The sequence below is a fragment of the Magnolia sinica genome, chromosome 17 (genome assembly GCF_029962835.1).
Source record: "Magnolia sinica isolate HGM2019 chromosome 17, MsV1, whole genome shotgun sequence".
Taxonomy (NCBI): Eukaryota; Viridiplantae; Streptophyta; class Magnoliopsida; order Magnoliales; family Magnoliaceae; genus Magnolia; species Magnolia sinica.
The window spans coordinates 5,053,796-5,075,202 of record NC_080589.1 but is presented as its reverse complement, the minus strand read 5'-3'; the positions used below and the strand labels follow the sequence as shown (position 1 = coordinate 5,075,202).

Sequence of the window (21,407 nt, the reverse complement as noted above, 5' to 3'; positions counted from 1 at the left end):
GAGGACCAATCAGCACTCTCTAACCATATTTTCTGGCATACGGTCACCGACATCAACTTTTACAGCATATGGGCACCATCAACAACTTCTACAGCCCTAAAAATGAGTGTTGTTTTTTGCTTCGACGACCACATTTCTTAGAGATGGAAGCTATTGATAAGTGGAAGATATATCAAATGATTTAAATCAAAGTAATATTTTCTTAGATATGAAAGCTACTTTTTGGTTATAGATAGAGAGGGATGGTTGTTTTTGTTGTCATGAGGAGAATTGATTGCCGGAAGGGATTTGAAGTAGAGATGGATGGTTGTAATTGTCATGTGGAAGACAATGTAAGAGATAAAAATTAAATTTTATAATGTATTGTCTTGAAAGACAATGAACATATATCATTTGTTAAAGGTTGAGGTTGTCATGTATAAATGGCCTAAGTTGTGGTTGTCATGTATTAAGGGTCTGAGTTGTGGTTGTCATATGTTAAGGGTTAAGGTTATCGTGTCTTAAGGGTTGAGGTTGTCAAGGTCTAGGTTGTAGTTGTTATGTGTAAGGGCCAAGGTTGTCATGTGTTAAGGGTTTGGGTCGTGATTATAATGTGTCAAGGGTTATGCGGCCCATTGTGGGATATGTGTTGAATCCATTCTATCCCCCCAAGAAGTTTTCAATGGTAAGTTTTTGATCTCACTACTTTATGTGGTGTGGTCCAATTAATCCTTTGATATGCCTCATTTTTTGGCTCATGCCCTAAAATGATTTTTCAAAATAGATGGATGGCATGAATAAAACACATACACCATAATGGGTTTCATGGGACCATCGGTCTCTAGCTAGGTCCTACTACCCAATCTGTGTCATGCGGAATTTGAGCAAAAGCCTTTTGCAACAAGTTCTTGCCACCAGAACTTATGTTGGGCCCATTGTGATGCTTGTAGGAAATCCAGTACTCCATCCATCCATTTTAGAAGATCATGTTAAGACATGAGACAAAAAAATAGACAGATCTAAAATTGAAGTAGGCCACATATTGGAAACAATGGAAAGGGGTTGCTTACCGTTTAGACCTTTCTAGGCTCCACTAAGATGTTTATATGCAATCCAAATGATGTAGAGCGGGTTGCGGACAATTTCATAACCAAGATGGATCAGAAAAGGCCCGGTCAGCGACAGAAGTGATCCGGACTGTCAGACCTTAGATTGGGCATATCTCACAATCTGAAACGATTTATCAGCGTAAAATATATGATTTTGGGGTAGAATAAGCTACTTTAGCCACTCAACTCGGCTATGCCCAAGCTGAATTTGCAAAATACCCCTGGATCGATGGTCATTTCCCTATTTTAATTTCATTTTTACTATAAATAGTAAGTTTTAGTTTAATTATAACTCTTCATCCGTTGGGCTTTAGGAATTGCGCCCAACGTGAAAAGAGCTTAGAATTAGGAGAATAGCTTGGTGAAGCCAAATAAGACACTTACTATTTTTGGCTGAAAACCTTACGCACTAGTAGACATCACGATCGTCTATAAATAGTAAGTTTATTATTTATAGTAACTTGCAAATTCTAGAAGTTTTAGTTATAGTTTGCTTCTGATTTCTCTCTCATTGCTTGATATCCCTATTTAAAGGGTTGTGAACTCCTTTAGTTCATTCATTAATTAATTTAAAATTTGATAGAATTTATTTTCTATTTTGCTTGCTTTCTTTCTCGTGGATTCAAGAAGCCTCTATGTGGAGTCCAAAGAATAAGTTCCGTAGATTCGAAATAGTTATTCTCTCGAGGGAGACGGTGCTCGATCTCATCATGTTCATCCTTGCGTCACCAAACCATTCATAAAGTGGCCTAAATGCTCATAAGGTCCTTACCATAAGGATGAACTGGAAGAATAATTTTTTTTATCCTGATTCAAAACTTAGGCAACCCCATGAATGTTTCAACCGTGGGCGTTTGATCTCCACTATTTTCTATTGTGTGGCTGATTTGAGCGTTGGATCTACCTCATTTTTAGGCTCATGTCATAAAATGATTTGAAAAAATATGTGAATGGTGTGGATTTCTCACAAACAGTATAATGGCCTAACAATGTTTACCCCATATGAATCCATCCCCCATCAGTCGTTGGCTCAACGCGAAAAGATTTTGAAAAGGCTGTCCAGGGGTTATGTAACGACCATAAATTTCTGTGCACTTAAAACTACAATTAGCAGTTAAAATTTTAATGTTTAAATTAATAATAAAAATAAGTCAATAACTAAGTTGGTAGAGACACTCTTGGTTGAGAGAGTGGTTGATGGATTGACTCTTACCGTCTTGACTCTTTATTGAGGGTGAGGTTGGAGGATCCATTCCTGGAGAAGTAATAAGTTATTTTTTCTTTGAACTATGTTAGGATGGATCTGAGTGGATCATTTGATCCTAAGGACCAAAAGATACCAGTGCCTTAAATTTCAGATCAATCTGATCAGCGGATGGGCCATTTGTATTAGATCTAATTATAGATGTAAAATGTAAAGTTGTGTGTGGTCCATTAGTAGTGTTAGATTTAATTTGATCCATTTATATAAGAAAATTAATCAAATCATATGATTACCGTAGCAATTAGATATAACTGTAGGAATCATTTGTACCTTGGGATAGATCTAACTTGTTATCCAGAAAGTATGGACGAATGTGATAGTTTAATAGCCATAAAGATGAAATGATAGAATCAAACCCATTATATTTCGAATTAGATTTTAAAAGGATTGATGGACCAAATCTAAGTGATCTATTGACCATTTCCCAATATGAAATTTTATGATGTCAATGGATGGCTTAGATCTGTCCCATATGATCAATGTATCATTTAAAATAGGAGAAAGAGGGGAAAAATTATAAAGTTATTAAAAATGCAACCAAGGTCAGTTTGATCGGTCAAGGGATCGTTTTGACTGGTCGAAAAAAGCCCAAATGGTACAACAACTTAATTCCAAAAATCAGAATGAGTTCAATAGGTTGACAAGGCATTTCGACAGATCAAAGGGTATTTCGATCGATCAAAGAAGTAGCTTTGACCAATCGAAATGGGCAAAAAGTATCCAGTAAATATTGTGAAAATTCAGATTTTATTTTGACCGATCAAAGTAGATTTCAATCGAACCTTGATCGGTCGAAGGTAGTGTTGATCAATAGTTAGACTAGTCAACAATACACTAGAATTTTATGTTTGTTTAGAACTTTGATATTTTAATTTTGTGAGATAAATTAGTGACAACCCTTGCTCATTTAAAGATAATAAAATTATCAAAGCCCATTGGTTAATCAAGTGGATCTCACATGAAAAGATGAGTAATTATAAGTATTGTGAATGAGATCTATGAGAATTTAGAATCTGATAGTTGAATTCTACATGTGGGTTGTCCCGAGTTAAGGAATTGATTAACCAGAAGTGAACTGATCAAATAAGTTTCGATATATGTAATTAGTGAGTTAATTAAGATATGTAATTAGGTAATCTCTAACCGATTGATCTCAATGTAACATATCAGAATCCACATCACCAGATTTTAGGTAAGTGATCTTAACATGTTTCCTCTCCATTGTAATTAAAATAGTCATCTCATTGTTTTGATATTTGTGATTCCTTGTATTGAGTGTTTTGTTTAATTCGCTTAGAGTTGAAATTCAACATGCTGCTATATATATACGTACATGACAATTGTTAATATCATACATCAATCATTATCATACATCCCATTGCCATGCATTGTTTTTTTTTTTTTTAGAGAATTTGTAACCATTTCATTAACAAAAAGCTACTGTACATTCGGGCACCCCAGGACTAAAATAGGGGCCTAACTGTATTGAATACCTAGAGGCACTCCTTAGATGACATGTAGGTACTTACAATACCGGGTGACCTAGGGGACCATCTCTAGATACCCATAATATGTGGGAGCCTACCAAGATGGTGGAAGCCTACCTTAAGAGGGGAGATGCGAGTTGATGGAATTCAACTCAAGCAAGTGGACTGATCAACCCACTTGATGCATTCATGCATCCATGCATCTCATGACATTCATGCATCCCTATTTTATTTATGATGTGTACAAACCATGATGGGTTCGGTCATTGGGCTTAGCCAGTTGATATTATATTGATGAAAAATTTATATAAATTTAATGAACGATGAAACGATTACTCAAGTTTCAGAGAAGGAAAGTGAAGTATAGTGGATGGTTCACAAGAGCAATAGCTATCTTGATGAAGACGAGCTGAATATGTTTAGCCAATAGTACATCTAGTTGATCAATTTATGCTATTTCTTTAATTATATCTTTGAACAAATTTAAGATGAGTAGCTAAAAGTTATGAATACTTAAAGCATTTGTTAGTAAATAGTTAAATAAAGTCCCAAATGGGTGGGTTGTGGCACCATGCTTAGCTATTGTGAATGTTATCGATATGTGGGATTGAATGCCTATAAAATTTCTTACTGGTTGATTGAATGAAAGATATTTTACTAGACATTTGCAATTGTGAACTAAGTTTACATTTTAACTAAGTACAACGGTATGAATATATGATTTAATTATACTCCGTGTACGAGTCCTGTGCCAAAATTCAGGTTAGAGCACACTCTCTATCCGAATCCAAAATTTGCTGCGTAATAGGTCTGAGCATTTGGCATTACCACAATGCTACTTTAGTCAAAATCCCAAAAGAAAACCAAGATTCATTTTCTACAGTAACGTTTTTCATACACACAAGTAGCGGAGCTCAAATGAAAAAAAATCAAAATCATATAAACCATTAAAACATGATGATCAAGAACTAGGACGAAGGTCGGTGATAGGTATAGACGGTGTAGAACGTTTGGGCGATAGTGACCAGGATGAGGATCACGGCCGCTATTGAAGAAAGGCTGGCCCACGGATTGGTGAAATAATTGCGCCTCAAGCTCGCCCACTGCAAGTTCCATTTGGTGTTGCAATGTTTTTGCACATCACAATATAGACCCGATAGGTAATTAATCGGGTAATCGAATGTCCCAATGCAGAGCTGGTTGAATAGGTGGGCCACCTCCTGATCGCTTCCCAACATATTATCCATGATCCCATTCCGATAAAGCAACGCCACATCCTTGGACGTGTTGATAATACAATCCATGAAGGAAACGTAAGTCGTGAAGCAGATTGTAGCCTCTGAATAGCATTGTTCAAACGCTACAAGGTTTCGAAAAAGAGTATTGGTGGAACCATCTATTTGTAAGGGCGGGATTTCCAACACCCCGTTTTTAAATTCCACATCCAAGATGCTACTCCACTTCTCTTTCTTCTTCAACTTCACCCCTGCAAGTTGAAGGTCAGCAGCGCAAGAGATCATCTTGACCGGTGGAGATGGATTGTTACTAATGGGCAACTGGGAATTATTTGGACTTGGGAGAAAACCTTTCGAGCGCAAGTACTTGACTGGATTCCTCCACTTGTTGGGGATGGATTCTACTTTATGATTGCACGGAAGGTAGGACTCCCCGGTAGGTATCACATGCGTCTGTAACAAATGAAGCAGATGATGGTAGGAATCCATGATAGGGATTTCCTTATTCCTATACAAGAAGTCTTTGAAGAAATCAAGGGCAAGCTCAGGAAGTGAATAAAGGAACAGTTCGTCCACCGTACAAGCCATTTTGAAAATACGCTGTAGAACGAAGAAAGGAATTTGATTTTCGAGTAAGAGCATATCATACCCGATAAGAGACAGCATCCAAATCGTACTAAATATCGGGTCTTCCTTTTCTTCTTTCAGCTTGAGAAAGAGCTCGACAATGAAGCAACCATCAAGCACCATCATTTTCACAAACTCGTTGCCCATCTGCGGGCCCACATTGTCAGAGTAGCAACTTCGTGCTTTATCCTCTAATTCCTCGATAGCCTCGAGGTAGTCTTCCAACCGATGGTTGGGATTGCGGGAGAGGATTGAATGTAGGTACCGCCATTTGTGTTCTTCCATTCTTTGTAGGTTCTTCTTGCCGTGATGGTATGGTCCGATCGATACGATATCAGGCTCGTATGCATCGTTCTTTATTTGACGGATTTTTCGTGGGACTATGTAGATTGTGGGCGGATCTTCATGTCTGAGCTTGGAAACGGATGCGTTGATCGATTTCATCATGGAATTGGCGAGTGCTTGCCTACCTGGGGGTAGGATTCTCCGTCTTGGGGAGGCGTTGGTTGACGTGTTCGCTTCCACTTCTATTTCATACGTATCGTCCATGAATGATGCGGCCATTGTATCTCGTATCGGTAGTGAATGATACGATTCCTGATGCACTGTTTTTTTTTTCCCTTGCTGCCGGTGGACTTCTCTCATGGCTTCACATCTGATTTTAAGGGTCTCGGGGTTCCTTCGACGCGGATTCCGTACTGCACCTGCCGATCCCAGCAGTGCGGCCCACCGTGATGTATGGGTTTTATCCATTCTGTCCATCCATTTTTCAATATCATTTTAGGTTATTGAGTCCAAAAATGATCAAGATCCAAGGATTAAGTGGACCACACAGTGGGGATTAAATGCTCACCGTTAAAAACTTCTTGGGAGCTGCAGAAGTTTTGATCAAGCTGATGTTTGTGTTTCCATACGTCTAGGTCTATGTGACCTTATCAACAGGTTGGATGGCAAAAGAACATCACGGTGGGTCCCAAGAACGTTTAAACGGTGGAATCATTATCACCATTGGTTCTTGTGGTGTGGTCCACTTGAGCTTTGGATTTGCTTCGTTTTGGGGCTCATGCTATAAAATGATCTTTCATATAGGATGGACGGCATGGATATAATACGTACATCACGGTGGACCCCACAGAGCTCCTGCCAATGTCAAGACCGAGTCTCATAATCCACATGTGATTTCCTCAGTACTGCGAGAAAAGTATGCGAGCAGAAGCGGATTGCGCCCACTTGGATGGACCCGGTCCAAGCAAGGGCTCTATGCACTCCATTGGAAGCAGTCGTGATAAGGACATCCACCGTTGATTTTTATTTTCCATCTAACATGTTCATATAGGTTGCGTAGACCTTAGACGAAGGGAAAACACAAATATCAGCTTGATCAAAACTTCTGCCAGTGCCAAGGAGTTACTAATGGTGGGCGTGCAATCCCCACTATGGTCCACCTGACCTTTGATCTATACCAGAACGTGTGGTACAGTATCTTCCTTCCCCCAACGTGCCACTTGTGTGTAAGATATCAGTGTCATGTTAACAACAGGACCCATTATGAATGTCTCCGTGGGCTCCGCTATGATGTATTTACCGTTCATCCAATTGGGGAGATAATTTTAGGGTAAGAGCTCAAAAATGAGTCATATCCAAAGCTCAAGTGAATCATGCCACAAAAAAAAAAAAAAGACAATGATTCCCGCCATTGAAACATTCTTAGGACCCACCATGATATTTATTTTCCATCCAAAATTACTCTTATGGACACCCTGACCTTGATGAAGGGAAAAAGAAAAACAACAACAACAAAAAAAAAAAAAAAAAAACAAATATAAGATTTATACAAAACTTCTGTTATCCATAAGAAGGTTCTAACAGTAGTTCAACCCCCACTGAATGGACGGTTGAGATATACACCATGGAATCCAAAGTTGAAACATTTTTCCCAAATGAATGGACGGTTTAGATATAACACATACGTCATGGCGGGGCCTACAGAACTTGGTGACGTGGTGTGTGGTACACCACGCAATGCGTCTCCTACTAATGGTGTTACCACCGCCCATCGGAGTGCGCTCTTATAATCATATCCATAAGGCTGTGGATGGGTAGTCAGTCGGGTATGGGTCTCACCTTCTACGCTCGATTAAAAATCGGGTTTAGTCATGTTTAACTTAGGTCCATGTCATGGACCTGGTTAAAGTCTAAGTTACCTGGGATTGGTTCGTCCAGCGAGTCTTAGTATTAAATTTTAGTTTATTTGATATATATTAGTTATTCTATCCTAAGAGATTCTAAGCCACACACATGTAATGGAGCCCATTTAGATCGAACATCATGCATGTCAAAAGCAAGCTGATATGTGCAATCCAATCCATCCGCTGGGTAGACCCAACCATGTCAATGATCTTATTTCTCCCAAACCCAACTCCAAAAACCTATTCCACTACATGAAAAATGGAAAAAAAAGACGGATTTCGAGACGGTTCTGGACCGTCTCTAAAATTTCTTGGTTTAAAGACGCTTTAGAGACGGCCACAAACCGTCTCTAAAATTTTAGACGGCTCCTACCTGTTCTTAATATTGTCTTAAAAATTTGAACGTCCACAAATTGTTAAGGACGGTCGTTGACCGTCTTATATACGGTCATTTGAGACGTCATTGGCCGTCCGTATTACAGACGGTCTTTGACCGTCTTACATGCAATCATTTGAGACGGTCATTGGCCGTCCTGTACTTGTAATCTGAGACTGTTAAAGACCGTCTCTATTAGAGACGGTCCTTAGCCGTCTCATAGCTCTGCCAAAGACCGTCTTTATTAGAGACTGTCAATGATCTCCATTAGAGACGGTTTACGACCGTCTCTATTACAGACCGTTAATGACCGTCTCTATTGGAGACTGTCGAAGACCGTCTCTATTAGAGGCGGCCCTAAACCATCTTATATCCCTGCCTCACACAATGCTAATGTTAAAAAATTAAGAAACTCTAAAAATTTAAGAATTACGAAAAAAAATAGTTGAGAAGCTTAGAAAAATAATTAACAATGTTTATGAAAATTTTAAATTTGGAAAAAAAAACTGTAATTTTATAAAAATCTAGATTTCGAAAAAAAAAAATTAAAACTTTGAATAATGTTGATAATTTTGAAAAAAAATTTTGATAAAAAAATGATATTTTGAAAAGAAAATTTTAAAAATTAAACAAAATTGTGAAAAAATTGACAAATTGTTAAAAAATATATTTTTTAAAAAAGAAAACTAGATTTTGTTTTTTGACAAGAAAAATTAAAAAGTTTTATAACAATAGTGAGATTTAAAAAATGATATTTTCAAAAAGAAAATTTAAAAAATTAAACAAAATTGTGAAAAAAATTGACAAATTGTAAAAAAATAAAACTAGATTTTGTGTTTTGACAAGAAAATTTAAAAAGTTATATAACGAAAGTGAGATTAAAAAATGATATTTTGAAAAAAAAAATTTAAAAATTAAACAAAATTGTGAAAAAATTGACAAATTGTAAAAAATATATATTTTTTTTAAAAAGAGAACTAAATTTTGTAAAAAAAAATGTTAAATTTATTTATAATAAAAATGATATTTAGTTAAAAGAGTAAAAAAAGTATACATTTTGAAAAAAAAAAGTTAAATTTATTTGTGAAAAATAAAATTACTAAATTATTAGGCACATTCACTAATTGAACATTTAATTTTTTTTGGACAATTTAATCAGTTTAGATTGAAGAGTATATAACTTCAGATGTTTAAATCAAATTTCATTGAAATTGTTTATCAATCTTGTATGCTCAATATCTTTCTCATATGTAGCCTGATTGAGGCGAGTAACTAGTCAAAATGAGAGTATTGATCAGTAAAATAGAGTAAATGGACCAGACATGTAAAATGGGTCAAATATTCTGGTCAAAATTGTGATCCAACTTACTGACCCCGTGAGAATCTAAGAATTGATGTAAGTTTTGTGGGCCCCATCATGATGTGTGTCGAACATCAACACTGTGGATTTGATGTGTCCCCTTTAGGTTATGAAATATTTCAAAAATCATCTGTATACGAAACTCAAGTGGACTAACCATCTAAAACTATGTGAAGACATCCTAAAAATATAAAAGCACTTGGTGGGGCCCACATGAGTTTTGGATGCGGTTGAAACTTGGTCTGACCCCTCATCCAAGTGGGACACACATAATGAGTGGGTTGGATATGTGAATCACATTTAGGTAGGCCCAATATATGATTATGAATGTTTTAAGGAAACCCTTCTCTACTACATTTAGGTGAGTTACTTGTTACCCTTACCAGAGTAAACTCTGTGGGGTCCACTGTTATTTATTTATTTTATCCACTCCAATCATCCATGTTAATAGATAATTTGAGGTCTAAAGAACAAAAAGGAAGCATATATATATATATATATTTATATATATATATATATATATATATATTTATATATATATATCCAAAGCTCAAGTGGACCACACCACAAGAAATAGTGTGATTGAACCTCTACCATTTAAAATTTCTTGAAGGCCATAAAAGTTTTGGATTAAGCTGATGTTTGTGTTTTCTATTCATTCATATATTTTTGATATTATGAACAACATTTAACTGTTTTTGGACAATCTAATCAGTTCAAATTGAAGAGTAAATAACTTCAGATGTTTAAATCAAATTTCATTGAAATTGTTGATCAATCTTGGTATACCCAAAATCTTTTCTCATATGTAGTCTGATTGAGGTGAGTAACTAGTCAAATTCGAGGTATTGACTAGTAAAATAGAGTGAATGGACCAGATATATAAAATAAGCCAAATATTCTAGTCAAAATTGTGACCCAACTTACTAACCTCATGAGAACCTAAGAATTGATATTAGTAAGTTTTGTGGGCCCCATCATGATGTGTGTCGAACATCAACACAGTGGAATTGATGTGTCCCCTTTAGGTTATGAGATTTGTCAAAAATCATCTGTACACAAAACTTAAGTGGGCCATACAATCTAAAACTATGTGAAGACATCCAAAAAAAATTTAAAAGCATGAGTTTTGGATGTGGCTGAAAATTGGTCTGACCCCTCATCCAAGTGGGACACACATAATGAGTGGGTTGGATATGTGAATCACATTTAGGCAGACCCAATATATGATTATGAATGTTTTAAGGAAACCCCTCTCCATTATATTATGTGGTGTGGCCCACCCAAGTCATGGATTGACTTTATTTTTAAGCTCTTGGCCCACCTAAGTCATGGATTGACTTTCTCCATACTTTTCAACGCTTTTCTCGGATCATTTTAAGATATTAACCAAAAAATAGGGCAGGTCCAAAGCTTAAGTAGACTACAAAGTAGGGACTAAACGTCCACCATTAAAAATAACATTCATAGAAGTTTAGATCAAGTTGATGTTTATGTTTTCTCTTCATTTATGTCCTTTTGTTTTGGGATTTGATGGTTTTTTGTCCATCTGGATTTGGGTGTTTCAGTATCACATTCCTTTTTTTTTTCCCACAGCTTTGATGTTAAAATCTCTTTTATAATTCGAATTTCTCCCTTTGTTTATGAAATTTTAAGGAATCCTATTCCTATAAAATAAATCAATAAATAAATAAAAATAGAAATATTTACTCATTCTTCATGGTTATGAAGTATTTGCCCTTATTGTAGCAGTAGTTGAACTTGTTAAACATTGTCTTTTGAAGAAGAATTATAGTCTCAATGTAAAAAAAAAAAAAAAGAGTACAGTTGGCCTTACGATGATTTTAATGATCGATAACCAATCACTATTGTTTTCATGTGGTGTGGTCCACCTAATATTTGAATATGATTCTTTTTGGGGCTCATATCCTATAATGAGTTGGCAAAACAAATGGATCATATGGATATACAATATATAAATCAAAGTGGGCCCACATCTACGCCATCAGTCAGATGCACCATTCCATGGTGGGCCTAGGGTTTAAAAATTAAGTCAATCCGTGAGTTTTTTGGGCCACACCACATACAAAAGTTGAGAGGGGTTATCCTCCATTAAAATATTCATAATCATTTGTTAGGCCCATCGAGATGTGGTTCACAAATCTAGCCTATCCATTATGTGTGTCCCACTTGGATGAGAAGTCGGACCAAGTTTCAAATGCATAAAAATTTCAGGTGGGGCCCACCAAGTGCTTTTATATGTTTTAGGCATTTCTTCACATGATTTTAGATGGTATGGCCCACCTAATTTCTTTATACGGCTGATTTTTGGGATATCCCATAATTTAAAGGGGACCCATCAAATGCACGGTGTTGATGTTTGACACATGTCATGGTGGGGCCCACACAGCTTGACCTTTGTGTTTAATCCATGTCGTCCCCATGAGGTCAACTGTGTGGGCCCCACCATGATATGTGTCAAACATCAAAACCGTGCATTTGATGGGTCCCCTTTAAATTATGGGATATCCCAAAAATCAGCTATATACGGAACTCCGATGGGCCATACCATCTAAAATCATGTGAAGACATGCCTAAAACATATAAAAGCACTTGGTGGGCCCCACATGAAATTTGGATGCGTCTGAAACTTGGTATGACCCCTCATCCAAGTGGCGCACACATAATGGATGGGCTGGATTTGTGGACCACATCTCGGTGGGCCCAAAAAATAATTATAAATGTTTTAATGGAGGGTAACCCCTCTCAACATTTGTATGTGGTGTGGCTCACAAAAGTCATAAATTGATTTTATTTTTAATCCCTGGGCCCACTATGGGATGGTGCATCTGACTGATGGGTTAGATGTTTGACACGCATCATGGTGGGGCCCACAGAGCCGTACCAGACCCAGCCTAAATTTGGGCGCGCGCTCAAAAACGGAGCCGCGCCCAAAAAACCCCAATTCCCAAATCTTCCGCTCTCTCCCTCCATTCCCTAATCTCTCGCTCTCGCTCTCTCCCTCCGTTCCCCAGATCTGGTCCGTCTTCTCCTCCTCTCAGCAGCTGTTAGAATCCATGGCAGCTTCAGTAGTTGGGTCTTCGTGCAACGATGAAGGTACTCATTCTCTCTCTCACGGGGCTTTCAAGAGAGAAGCTCAGATCCGAAAAACCGTAAGAAATTCTTCCTCCTTTCAATTTCTCGACGCAAAAGAGCTTCGAGATCGAATCATTTTGCGGTATTTTCACACAAATCCGTTGAAAATCACGTTAATCCATGTTCTTTCTTTGACTGAGTTGATTTCAGATTGAGAGGTTGATGTTAGGGTTTTGTTTTGTAGTCAAATTGATTGCTTGTTTGTATTGGAGACTGTAAATCTTTGATTTAATCTCTTGCGTTTTGGTTTTATTAAGAGAAAACGAAAATGTTTTTGTTTTTGTTTTTTATTTTTTAATTTTAAAGAAATTGAGGATATTTTTTGGCATATTAGTGAAATTTTCGACGTTCGAAACTGTAGATCCTTGAATAATCCATCTTTCTTTCTTTCTTTTTTCTTTCTTTCTTTCCTTTTTTTTTTTTTTTTTTTTTGAAAAAGAGGCTTTGTGAAGGTAATTTTAAAAAACTAGAGGATATTAGTGAATTCAGTGGGTTTTTATGTTTGGAACTGTAAATCTATGGGATTCCAGTGGATTTTGATGCTTGAAACTGTAACCCTTTTTTAAAGTGGATGGTGAAAGAGGATGTTGGAAGATTATTATTATTATTATTATTTTAAAATTTTTTTACTGGCATTTTATCACACACACACACACATATATTTATTTCAAATTAGAGGAATTAAGTGAATTGTAATTTTTGGGATGTTTAATTTACAACAAATTCCTCTTCCTTTTTTTTTTTTTTGGTTGTCACTGATCAAATAGAAAGATATGGAATTTGTTTTTCCTGTTTTTTTTCCCATGTCTTCTTGTCTGTCTGTCTCTGTTTTTTTTCTTTTGTGTGTGTGTGTGTGTGTGTGCGCGCGTGTAACTAAGCAAGTAAGAGGCGCTAATGCAATTTCTGCATGGGCAAATTGAAGAAGCAAGCAATTCCTGGCACATGCCAACCTGGCACTATTGGAGATCACTGCCATTCACCAGATGGGGCCTAGCATTGTAATGTTCTGGCCTGAAAATCAGGCCAGTATTGCCCACCTACCTGTCCACATATGGTTGAGTAAAAAGGGTGCTTAGAAAAAAAAGATCGACATTTAATGTAATATGTGCATGTGTTGCCTTCCTGATTAGTGGATCAACCTGATTTTTATGCTAGGGCATGTTCACAGTGGGACCCACCTGGTAAAAGATCAGGGAATGTTCACGTATTTGCCAGTAGACACGTGGACTGCAAATTGTTTCGACAGTCTTGCCTTGTGTGCATTGCCATAGCATTCCTCTCAGCATATTATAGGGCTTCAATGAATTTAGCAGATTATTTGAAGTAGCAGTGCCGATACATTGTTGATGCAATATTTTTTCTTCTTCATGTTTTGTTTTGAAGAAGCTTACTCTTTTTTTCTTTTTTTTTTGGTCTCTGATGTGTTTCTACACTTGTTTGTTGGATGGATGGTCAACTGAAATGGAATATCCAAATTTGGGTTGGTCACATGTGCTATTGGTCAAGTCACTAATTGTCATGCCCCGAAATTCGAGTATCCGAATAAGTCTTCGGGACTCGAATCTCAAGGTGTGAATTATAATATAATGACATTAATTACAATCCAGTTGATTTAATTAAATTCAAACAACACTCAACATCATCTAAAAGGAAATACAACTGAAATGTTTATTTAATTCAACCCTTTCTACATCGAAATTTGAACATAAACTAAACCTAATAACAAAATGATTTGAATTAAAACTAAACCTAATTAAAAATAAAAATAAATAAAATAAAAATAAAGCTAATAGTAGAGGCCCGCCTGCTCGTAATATTCCAGCTCTGCACCTGTGCATTTGTTTTGGTAGGATGAGCATAACAGCCCAGTAGGGTCGTTTCTTACCCAAAATTTAACATGTTCAGATAATATCAATTTTTAAAAAGAAGGAATAGAAAACAGATAATGGAATTTAACAACAGAATTGTGAAATGCAATACATGTGATATCTCCAAGAATACTCCTAACATTTGTATTATTTCTTACAACACTATATCCAAGTGGATGGTCACGTTGCATTAACGCCCACGCACTGGTACCTCATGGTGAGGGACCCATTTATACGTTAGCTGGTCAGACTACTGCTCCAGTTGTACTCCTGACGTATGTCCACGCACACAATTGTATTCATACGCCGTACACAAAGGAGACTCCAAAGGATCCAGTGGGTTCTAGGGTCTTTCACCCAAGGGACACGATTGCCCTACTTGCTGACTTTAGGGTCTCTCACCCAAGGGACACGATCGCCCTACTTGCTAATACAACCATATATATATTTTTTTACAATTTAAATAATCAATAGATAAGCATGAATAACATGAACAATTCTAATATCAACAAAAATAAATGATTAATAATTTAATAAATTCAATTTCTACACTATAATGCAAGTCTATATGAGGTGCATAAATTTGTTAAAATATCAGGTTCTATACGAGCTCCACCCTTGAGTAATAAATCTCACATTGAGTGGCTGGGCCTACTAAAATTCATGGTCACTTTCGCATTCTCAGCTCAATATTTTTATTTATTTATTTTATTTTTGTGGCCCACCATCAAAAGTTGGTTCGACAATTTGGACGGTATGATTACCATACCAACATTTCATGGTGGACTGTTGAGGAGTCACCACCATATTAAAAATGGCAGTAAACTATCATGATATTGTTATTTAACAAAGAGGCAGATTGTGAAAATAAATCCATACAACAAACCGAGTAAATGGTGTAACCCAAAGTAATAATTAAAATGCAGGTATATGATGAATGTATACACTACAGAGCCGAAGGGGTCATGGCCACTTGCACAAATCCAGAGCCGTTGGTTGATTTCTAGAATCCATGCAGCAACTCCAATGCCCCACCATTCAATTCTTCATGAAAAAATGGGAAAGCTACTCGCGCGAGTAGGATTTGAATCCTACTTGTGTGTCATGTGCCACACAAGACACGTGTGTGATATCTATTTCGTTCATTTGAGAGGTCATGTTTTCTATGTTCATATTACTGAAAGTTTAGCAGTTAAACTAAATAGGTGGACCATACTTGTAAGTCGAATAAGGAACATTGTTAGCTTTCATTCATTCATGGTGCCTAAGAAAATAGACAGACCGTGTGCTTTTTATTTATTTATTTATTTATTATATTTATTTGGGCACGTCGAAGATGTGGATTGCATGGTAGATTTCTCAGACTTACACACGTGTGTTATGTTCCGCATGAGGAGACGAGTAAGATTGTAGTCATACTCGCCTATCTCGCACTAACAGAGTTCCATTATAATGAGAAGATCTCTAGTTCAACTGGTTGGAAACACTATGGTCCATCAAGTAAATAACTTCTAACCTTTAATATACATGTAAAATCTAACCCATTCGATAGGTTTATTATACTATTAGGATCACTTACAAGAAACATTTACATTCACTCATTAAATGGATAATACTATTTATCAACAGATATAAGTTATTTTCTATTTTTTTTGGTGGATATTCTGACTAGTATATAGAAATGATTTTTTTTTATTATATATAAATGATCTTCATGTTGTTTTAAACGTATTGGGTGGGTTGGATATTGTATAAACTTAGTATGTCATAAATCTATTGCTAGGTGGACCGTAACTTGCATCCAGCTTGATGGATTTGAAACCTTCCCCATTAAAGTAGTTTCTCATGGTACATCTCCTGACTTTTCATGAGGAATTATTTGATACTCTGGTAGAGTACGACGATTGATATGCATGCACTCTGAAATTGCAAATGTGGCATATGATAACATAAATATTTTTATATACAAAATTTATAAATCCAAATATACACTTAGATAATTGGTTTATTTTATTCTGTAAATTTATTTAATTATATATAAATATAATTATTTCAACATTAAATATCAGGAATGTATATAAAATAAAAAAAATAAAATATAAATTCATAAATAAATAGGATTTCCTACATAAAAATCAACTGATAATAATATTCCTAACAAAATTTTGAAATAATAAAGATAATAATTAATTGAAAATATTAAATCTCAAGAGAAGATCACCTACCTTAAAGTTTGATGATCTGCCTCCGCTCTAATCTCCCTCTCTCTTGATCTACAGCGCTTTCTCTTTCACTCTCTCTCTTGATCTACTCGGTTTACTCTCCCTTTATGATACGATTGAAACTTTGTTTATATCTTTCCTTTCTTTTTAATGGATATGAGGAACGAGGCGGAAGAGTGGGAGATGTGGGCAGTTTCATTTCGTGGGAGGGTTCGGCGGCCATTACCGTACAAAACAGAAGGAAAGTGGAGAAAGTGGCTTAGTCGTGCGGAAGATATAACTTTCAATTTTTATTTTCTTTTAATTTTTTAAGATATAGTGGGTCCCACTAACAATAATTTAAATCTACTCCGTCCATCATCTCAGCCTGGCCAAGAGAATATATAAGGCAAAAAATGAGGCTGATCTGAAACTCAGGTGGGCCACACGCAAACAGACGGCGAGGTTAGTTCCCAAAAAAAATAAAATTGGGTTGTTACATTCTACCCCCCTTAACAAAAATTTCGTCCCCGAAATTTAACATACCTATCATATGAAGAGATGAGGGTACTTCTCTCAGATTTCATCCTCTCGCTCCCACGAAGCTTTGTCCACGCCATGATGCCCCCATTGAACCTTCACGAGTGGTATCGATCTTGTTCGAAGTACTTGCTCCTTCCTGTCAAGGATGCGAATCGGTTGCTCTATGTATGAAATATCCTCACGGATTTTCAGTGGCTCCCAGTCAATGATATGCGATGTATCTCTCTCGTACTTTCGAAGCATAGATACATGAAATATGTCGTGGACGCCAAAAAGTTGAGGAGGTAAGGCTAGTCTGTAGGCTACGAGGCCTACTCTCTGCAAGATCTCGAATGGTCCAATGTAGCATGGTGCCAATTTTCCTTTCTTCCCAAATCGCATAACTCCTTTCATCGGGGATACCTTAAGGAACACATGGTCTCCTATAGCGAACTCCAAGTTCTTTCGGCGATTGTCGGCGTAGCTCTTCTGGTGACTCTGAGCAGTACGTATACGTTCCTTGATGATGGAAATCTTCTCGGATGTCTCTTGCACTAGTTCCGGTCCCAACAATGTTCTTTCACCCACTTCGGTCCAACAACTTGGTGATTTGCAGGGTCTTCCGTATAAAGCTTCAAATGGTGCCATGCCAATACTGGATTGGAAGCTATTGTTGTAAGCGAATTCTACTAAATAGAGGTAGTCATCCCAATTTCCCTTGAAGTCGAGAATGCAGCTGCGAAGCATGTCTTCGAGGATTTGATTTACCTGCTCCGTTTGTCCGTCAGTCTGCGGATGAAAAGTCGTGCTGTAATCTAGCGTCGTTCCCAAGGCCTTCTGAAGACTCTTCCAAAAGCGTGATGTAAACCTGGGGTCTCGATCGGATACGATGGACATAGGAATACCGTAAAGCCTAACAATCTCCTTGATATACTGCTTGCTTAAGTCATCTAAGGATGAAGAAATACGTATAGGAAGAAAGTGTGCTGACTTTGTTAGCCGATCTACGATCACCCATATCGCATCATGATGACGGCTTATTTTCGGTAGTCCGACAATAAAGTCCATCGATATATGCTCCCACTTCCACTCAGTGACCTGTAACGGTTGCAAAAGTCCCGACGGCTTCTGATGTTCTGCTTTAACCTGCTGACAAGTAAGACACCTCGCAACATAGTTGGCTATCTCCCTCTTCATATTACTCCACCAATATTGACGTCGTATGTCACGGTACATCTTGGTTCCTCCTGGGTGGATAGTGAATTTTGTGCGGTGCGCCTCATCTAAGATTTCTTGCTTTAATTCAGATATATCCGGAACACATAACCTCTCTTGAAATCTAACCCCACCAACAGAGCCTACTCGCCACTCTAGGTTGTCCTTTCCCGCTTCTTCTGTTATTTTCTCTTGTAGCCATGCATCATTCTTCTGCGCTTCTATTATTCGTCGTACCTAGAAAAGAAAGTTCTGAATAACTACATCCTAATATAAGAATTAAAGGGCTAATATAAATGAATAATTTAGAAATTACTAACCAGAGTGGGTTGCACCACTAAATTACTGATATAAGCCCGAGGTTCATCGATACGTAGCCTGACTTCAAAATCTTTAACTATATCAAGCATCCCCCATTCTTTAATCATTAAACTCGCTACCAGCTTGCGCGTCTTCCTGCTTAACGCGTCGGCTACAACATTCGCCTTGCCTGGATGATAGCAGATGTCGAAATGATAATCCTTCAAGAATTCCATCCATCTCCTTTGCCGCATATTTAGGTCTTTTTGATCAAAAAGATACTTTAAACTCTTGTGATCCGAGTACAGTTCAAACTGCTCACCATAAAGATAATGCCTCCAAATTTTTAAGGCAAACACTACAGCTGCAAGCTCTAAGTCGTGAGTGGGATAATTCTGCTCATGAGGTTTCAACTGCCTTGACGCGAATGCTATTGCTTTACCACTTTGCATCAGCACACATCCCAACCCTTGATAAGATGCATCAGTATATACTACAAATCTTTCTCCTTCTGCTGGTAAAGATAGTACTGGGGCTTCCGTTAATCGCTTCTTCAATTCAGAGAAAGCCTGCTCGCAACTTTCATTCCATTTAAAAGAAGTGCCCTTCTTGGTCAAGTTAGTCAATGGCCTTGCTAACTTAGAGAATCCCTCAATGAACCTTCTATAATAACCAGCTAATCCGAGAAAATTGCGCACTTCTGTCACATTGGTGGGCTGCTCCCAATTTAACACTGCTTCGACTTTCGATGGATCTACTGACACTCCTTTTTCCGATACCACGTGCCCCAAAAACTTTACTTCGCTCTTCCAAAAGTCACATTTTGAAGCTTTGGCATATAACTAATTGTCCTTTAGAGTTTGAAGAGCTATTCGAAGGTGTTCAGCATGATCTTCTTGCGTCTTGAAGTAAATTAAAATATCATCTATGAACACTATCACGAATCGGTCCAAAAACGGTTTGAAGACCCTGTTCATGAGGTCCATAAATACTACTGGAGCGTTCGTTAGTTCGAAGGGCATCACTAGAAATTCATAATGGCCGTACCGAGTCCTAAAGGTAGTTTTGGGTACATCCTCATCTCTAATCCTCAACTGATGATATCCAGACCGTAGGTCTATCTTTGAAAAATATTTAGCTCCCTTCAACTGATCGAATAAATCATTTATCCTCGGCAGCGGGTACTTGTTCTTGATAGTCGCCTTATTAAGTTGACGATAATCGATGCATAGCCTCAAAGAACCATCTTTCTTTCTTACAAATAACACCGGTGCACCCCACGGCGACGTACTAGCCCTAATGAAGCCTTGGTCTTGGAGCTGCTGAAGTTGCTCTCTTAATTCTCTCAATTCAACAGGTGCCATACGGTATGGTGCTCTGGAGATTGGTGCAGTCCCAGGAACCAGATCGATTGTGAAATCCACATCTCTCTTTGGCGATAATCCAGGGATATCTTGAAATACTTCTGAAAATTCATTAACAATAAAAATTTGTTCTACTCCTTGAGGTTCAACTTCCGAGATGGCTGACAAACTAACCGGTGCTCCCTTCCTTCGCGTCCCATGAAATTGTAACGGTACCCGCCCATCGATATTTAATATGACCATTTTCCTAAAACAATCGATTTTTGCCCGATATAAAGATAACCAATCCATCCCCAATATAATATCGTACTCTCGCATCGGCATAACTATGAGATTAGCTGGTAAATTTACGTTCTCGATAGTGATCGGACAGGATTTACAAATCTGACTTAGGTCCACTGAATTACCAAGGGGGTTTGCTACCGTTATCCTTTTATCTAAGGGAGTAGGAGATAACTCAAGCGAGCATAAAAGGCAGTAAGAAATAAATGAATGCGATGCTCCAGAGTCAAATAACGCTCTAGCTAAGGATGAATAAATGACGATGGTACCTTCGACTACATCGCTGGTAGCTTCGAGTCAGGCTGAATAATGCCATCTATTGGCGGTGCTGGATCCTCATATAAGAGTGCGGCATCATCATAAGTCTGGGTCGCTCCATCCTCAGACTGTGCTAGAACATCATAGCTTTGAATTGGGCCCTCGTATTGTTACGCCAAGTTTTCGTACAGCTGTACTGTGTCGTCTCATGACTGTACTAGAGCGTAGACTCGGCCTTGAGCTTGTGGTCGTGGTGTCTGAACTCCCTGCCTCGACCGCTGGTACTGCTAAGGTTTAACCTGTGGCGGCGGCTGCTGAGGTGGTCTTTGATATACCGATGAAGGTCCTTGCTGTGGTGGCCTCGAGTATGACTGTAGTGGCCTCTGTGGATATGGCTGAGATGGTCTCGAGGAAGGCTGTGAGGCGGAAGGATGTAGTGGAGGTCGCTGTGACATAGATGGCAGCGTCTGTTGCTGGGGAGGCCTGAAAGACAGATGTGAAGATCCTGACCTTTGTGGATACTGTGTGCGCTGTGGTCTGGAACAAAAACGAGAAGTGTGGCCCTCGAGTCCACAATTATAGCAAAATCCTGAAAATCGTAGTGCAGGAAGTACT

At 37.7% G+C, this 21,407-nt stretch overlaps 1 protein-coding gene across 1 annotated transcript; it reads right to left on the bottom strand.

The window, feature by feature from the left end:
• Positions 1 to 4,702: 4,702 nt before the first annotated feature.
• LOC131230637 (UPF0481 protein At3g47200-like) lies at positions 4,703 to 7,167 on the bottom strand. Its single transcript, XM_058226527.1, has 2 exons — positions 5,425 to 7,167; positions 4,703 to 5,325 (listed from the first exon to the last, which is right to left on the bottom strand). The coding sequence occupies exons 1-2, from the start codon at positions 6,461 to 6,463 to the stop codon at positions 4,808 to 4,810; spliced, it is 1,557 nt and encodes a 518-aa protein (XP_058082510.1). The 5' UTR covers positions 6,464 to 7,167; the 3' UTR covers positions 4,703 to 4,807.
• Positions 7,168 to 21,407: the final 14,240 nt, after the last annotated feature.

Bases quoted from the DNA above. Each gene is read 5' to 3' on its own strand.
- LOC131230637 (XM_058226527.1), bottom strand. From the start codon at position 6,463: ATGGACAGAATGGATAAAACCCATACATCACGGTGGGCCGCACTGCTG. The intron at 5,326-5,424 runs GTTTTCTCCCAA...TTCAACTTGCAG, and splicing joins CAAGTACTTGCGCTCGAAAG to GGGTGAAGTTGAAGAAGAAA.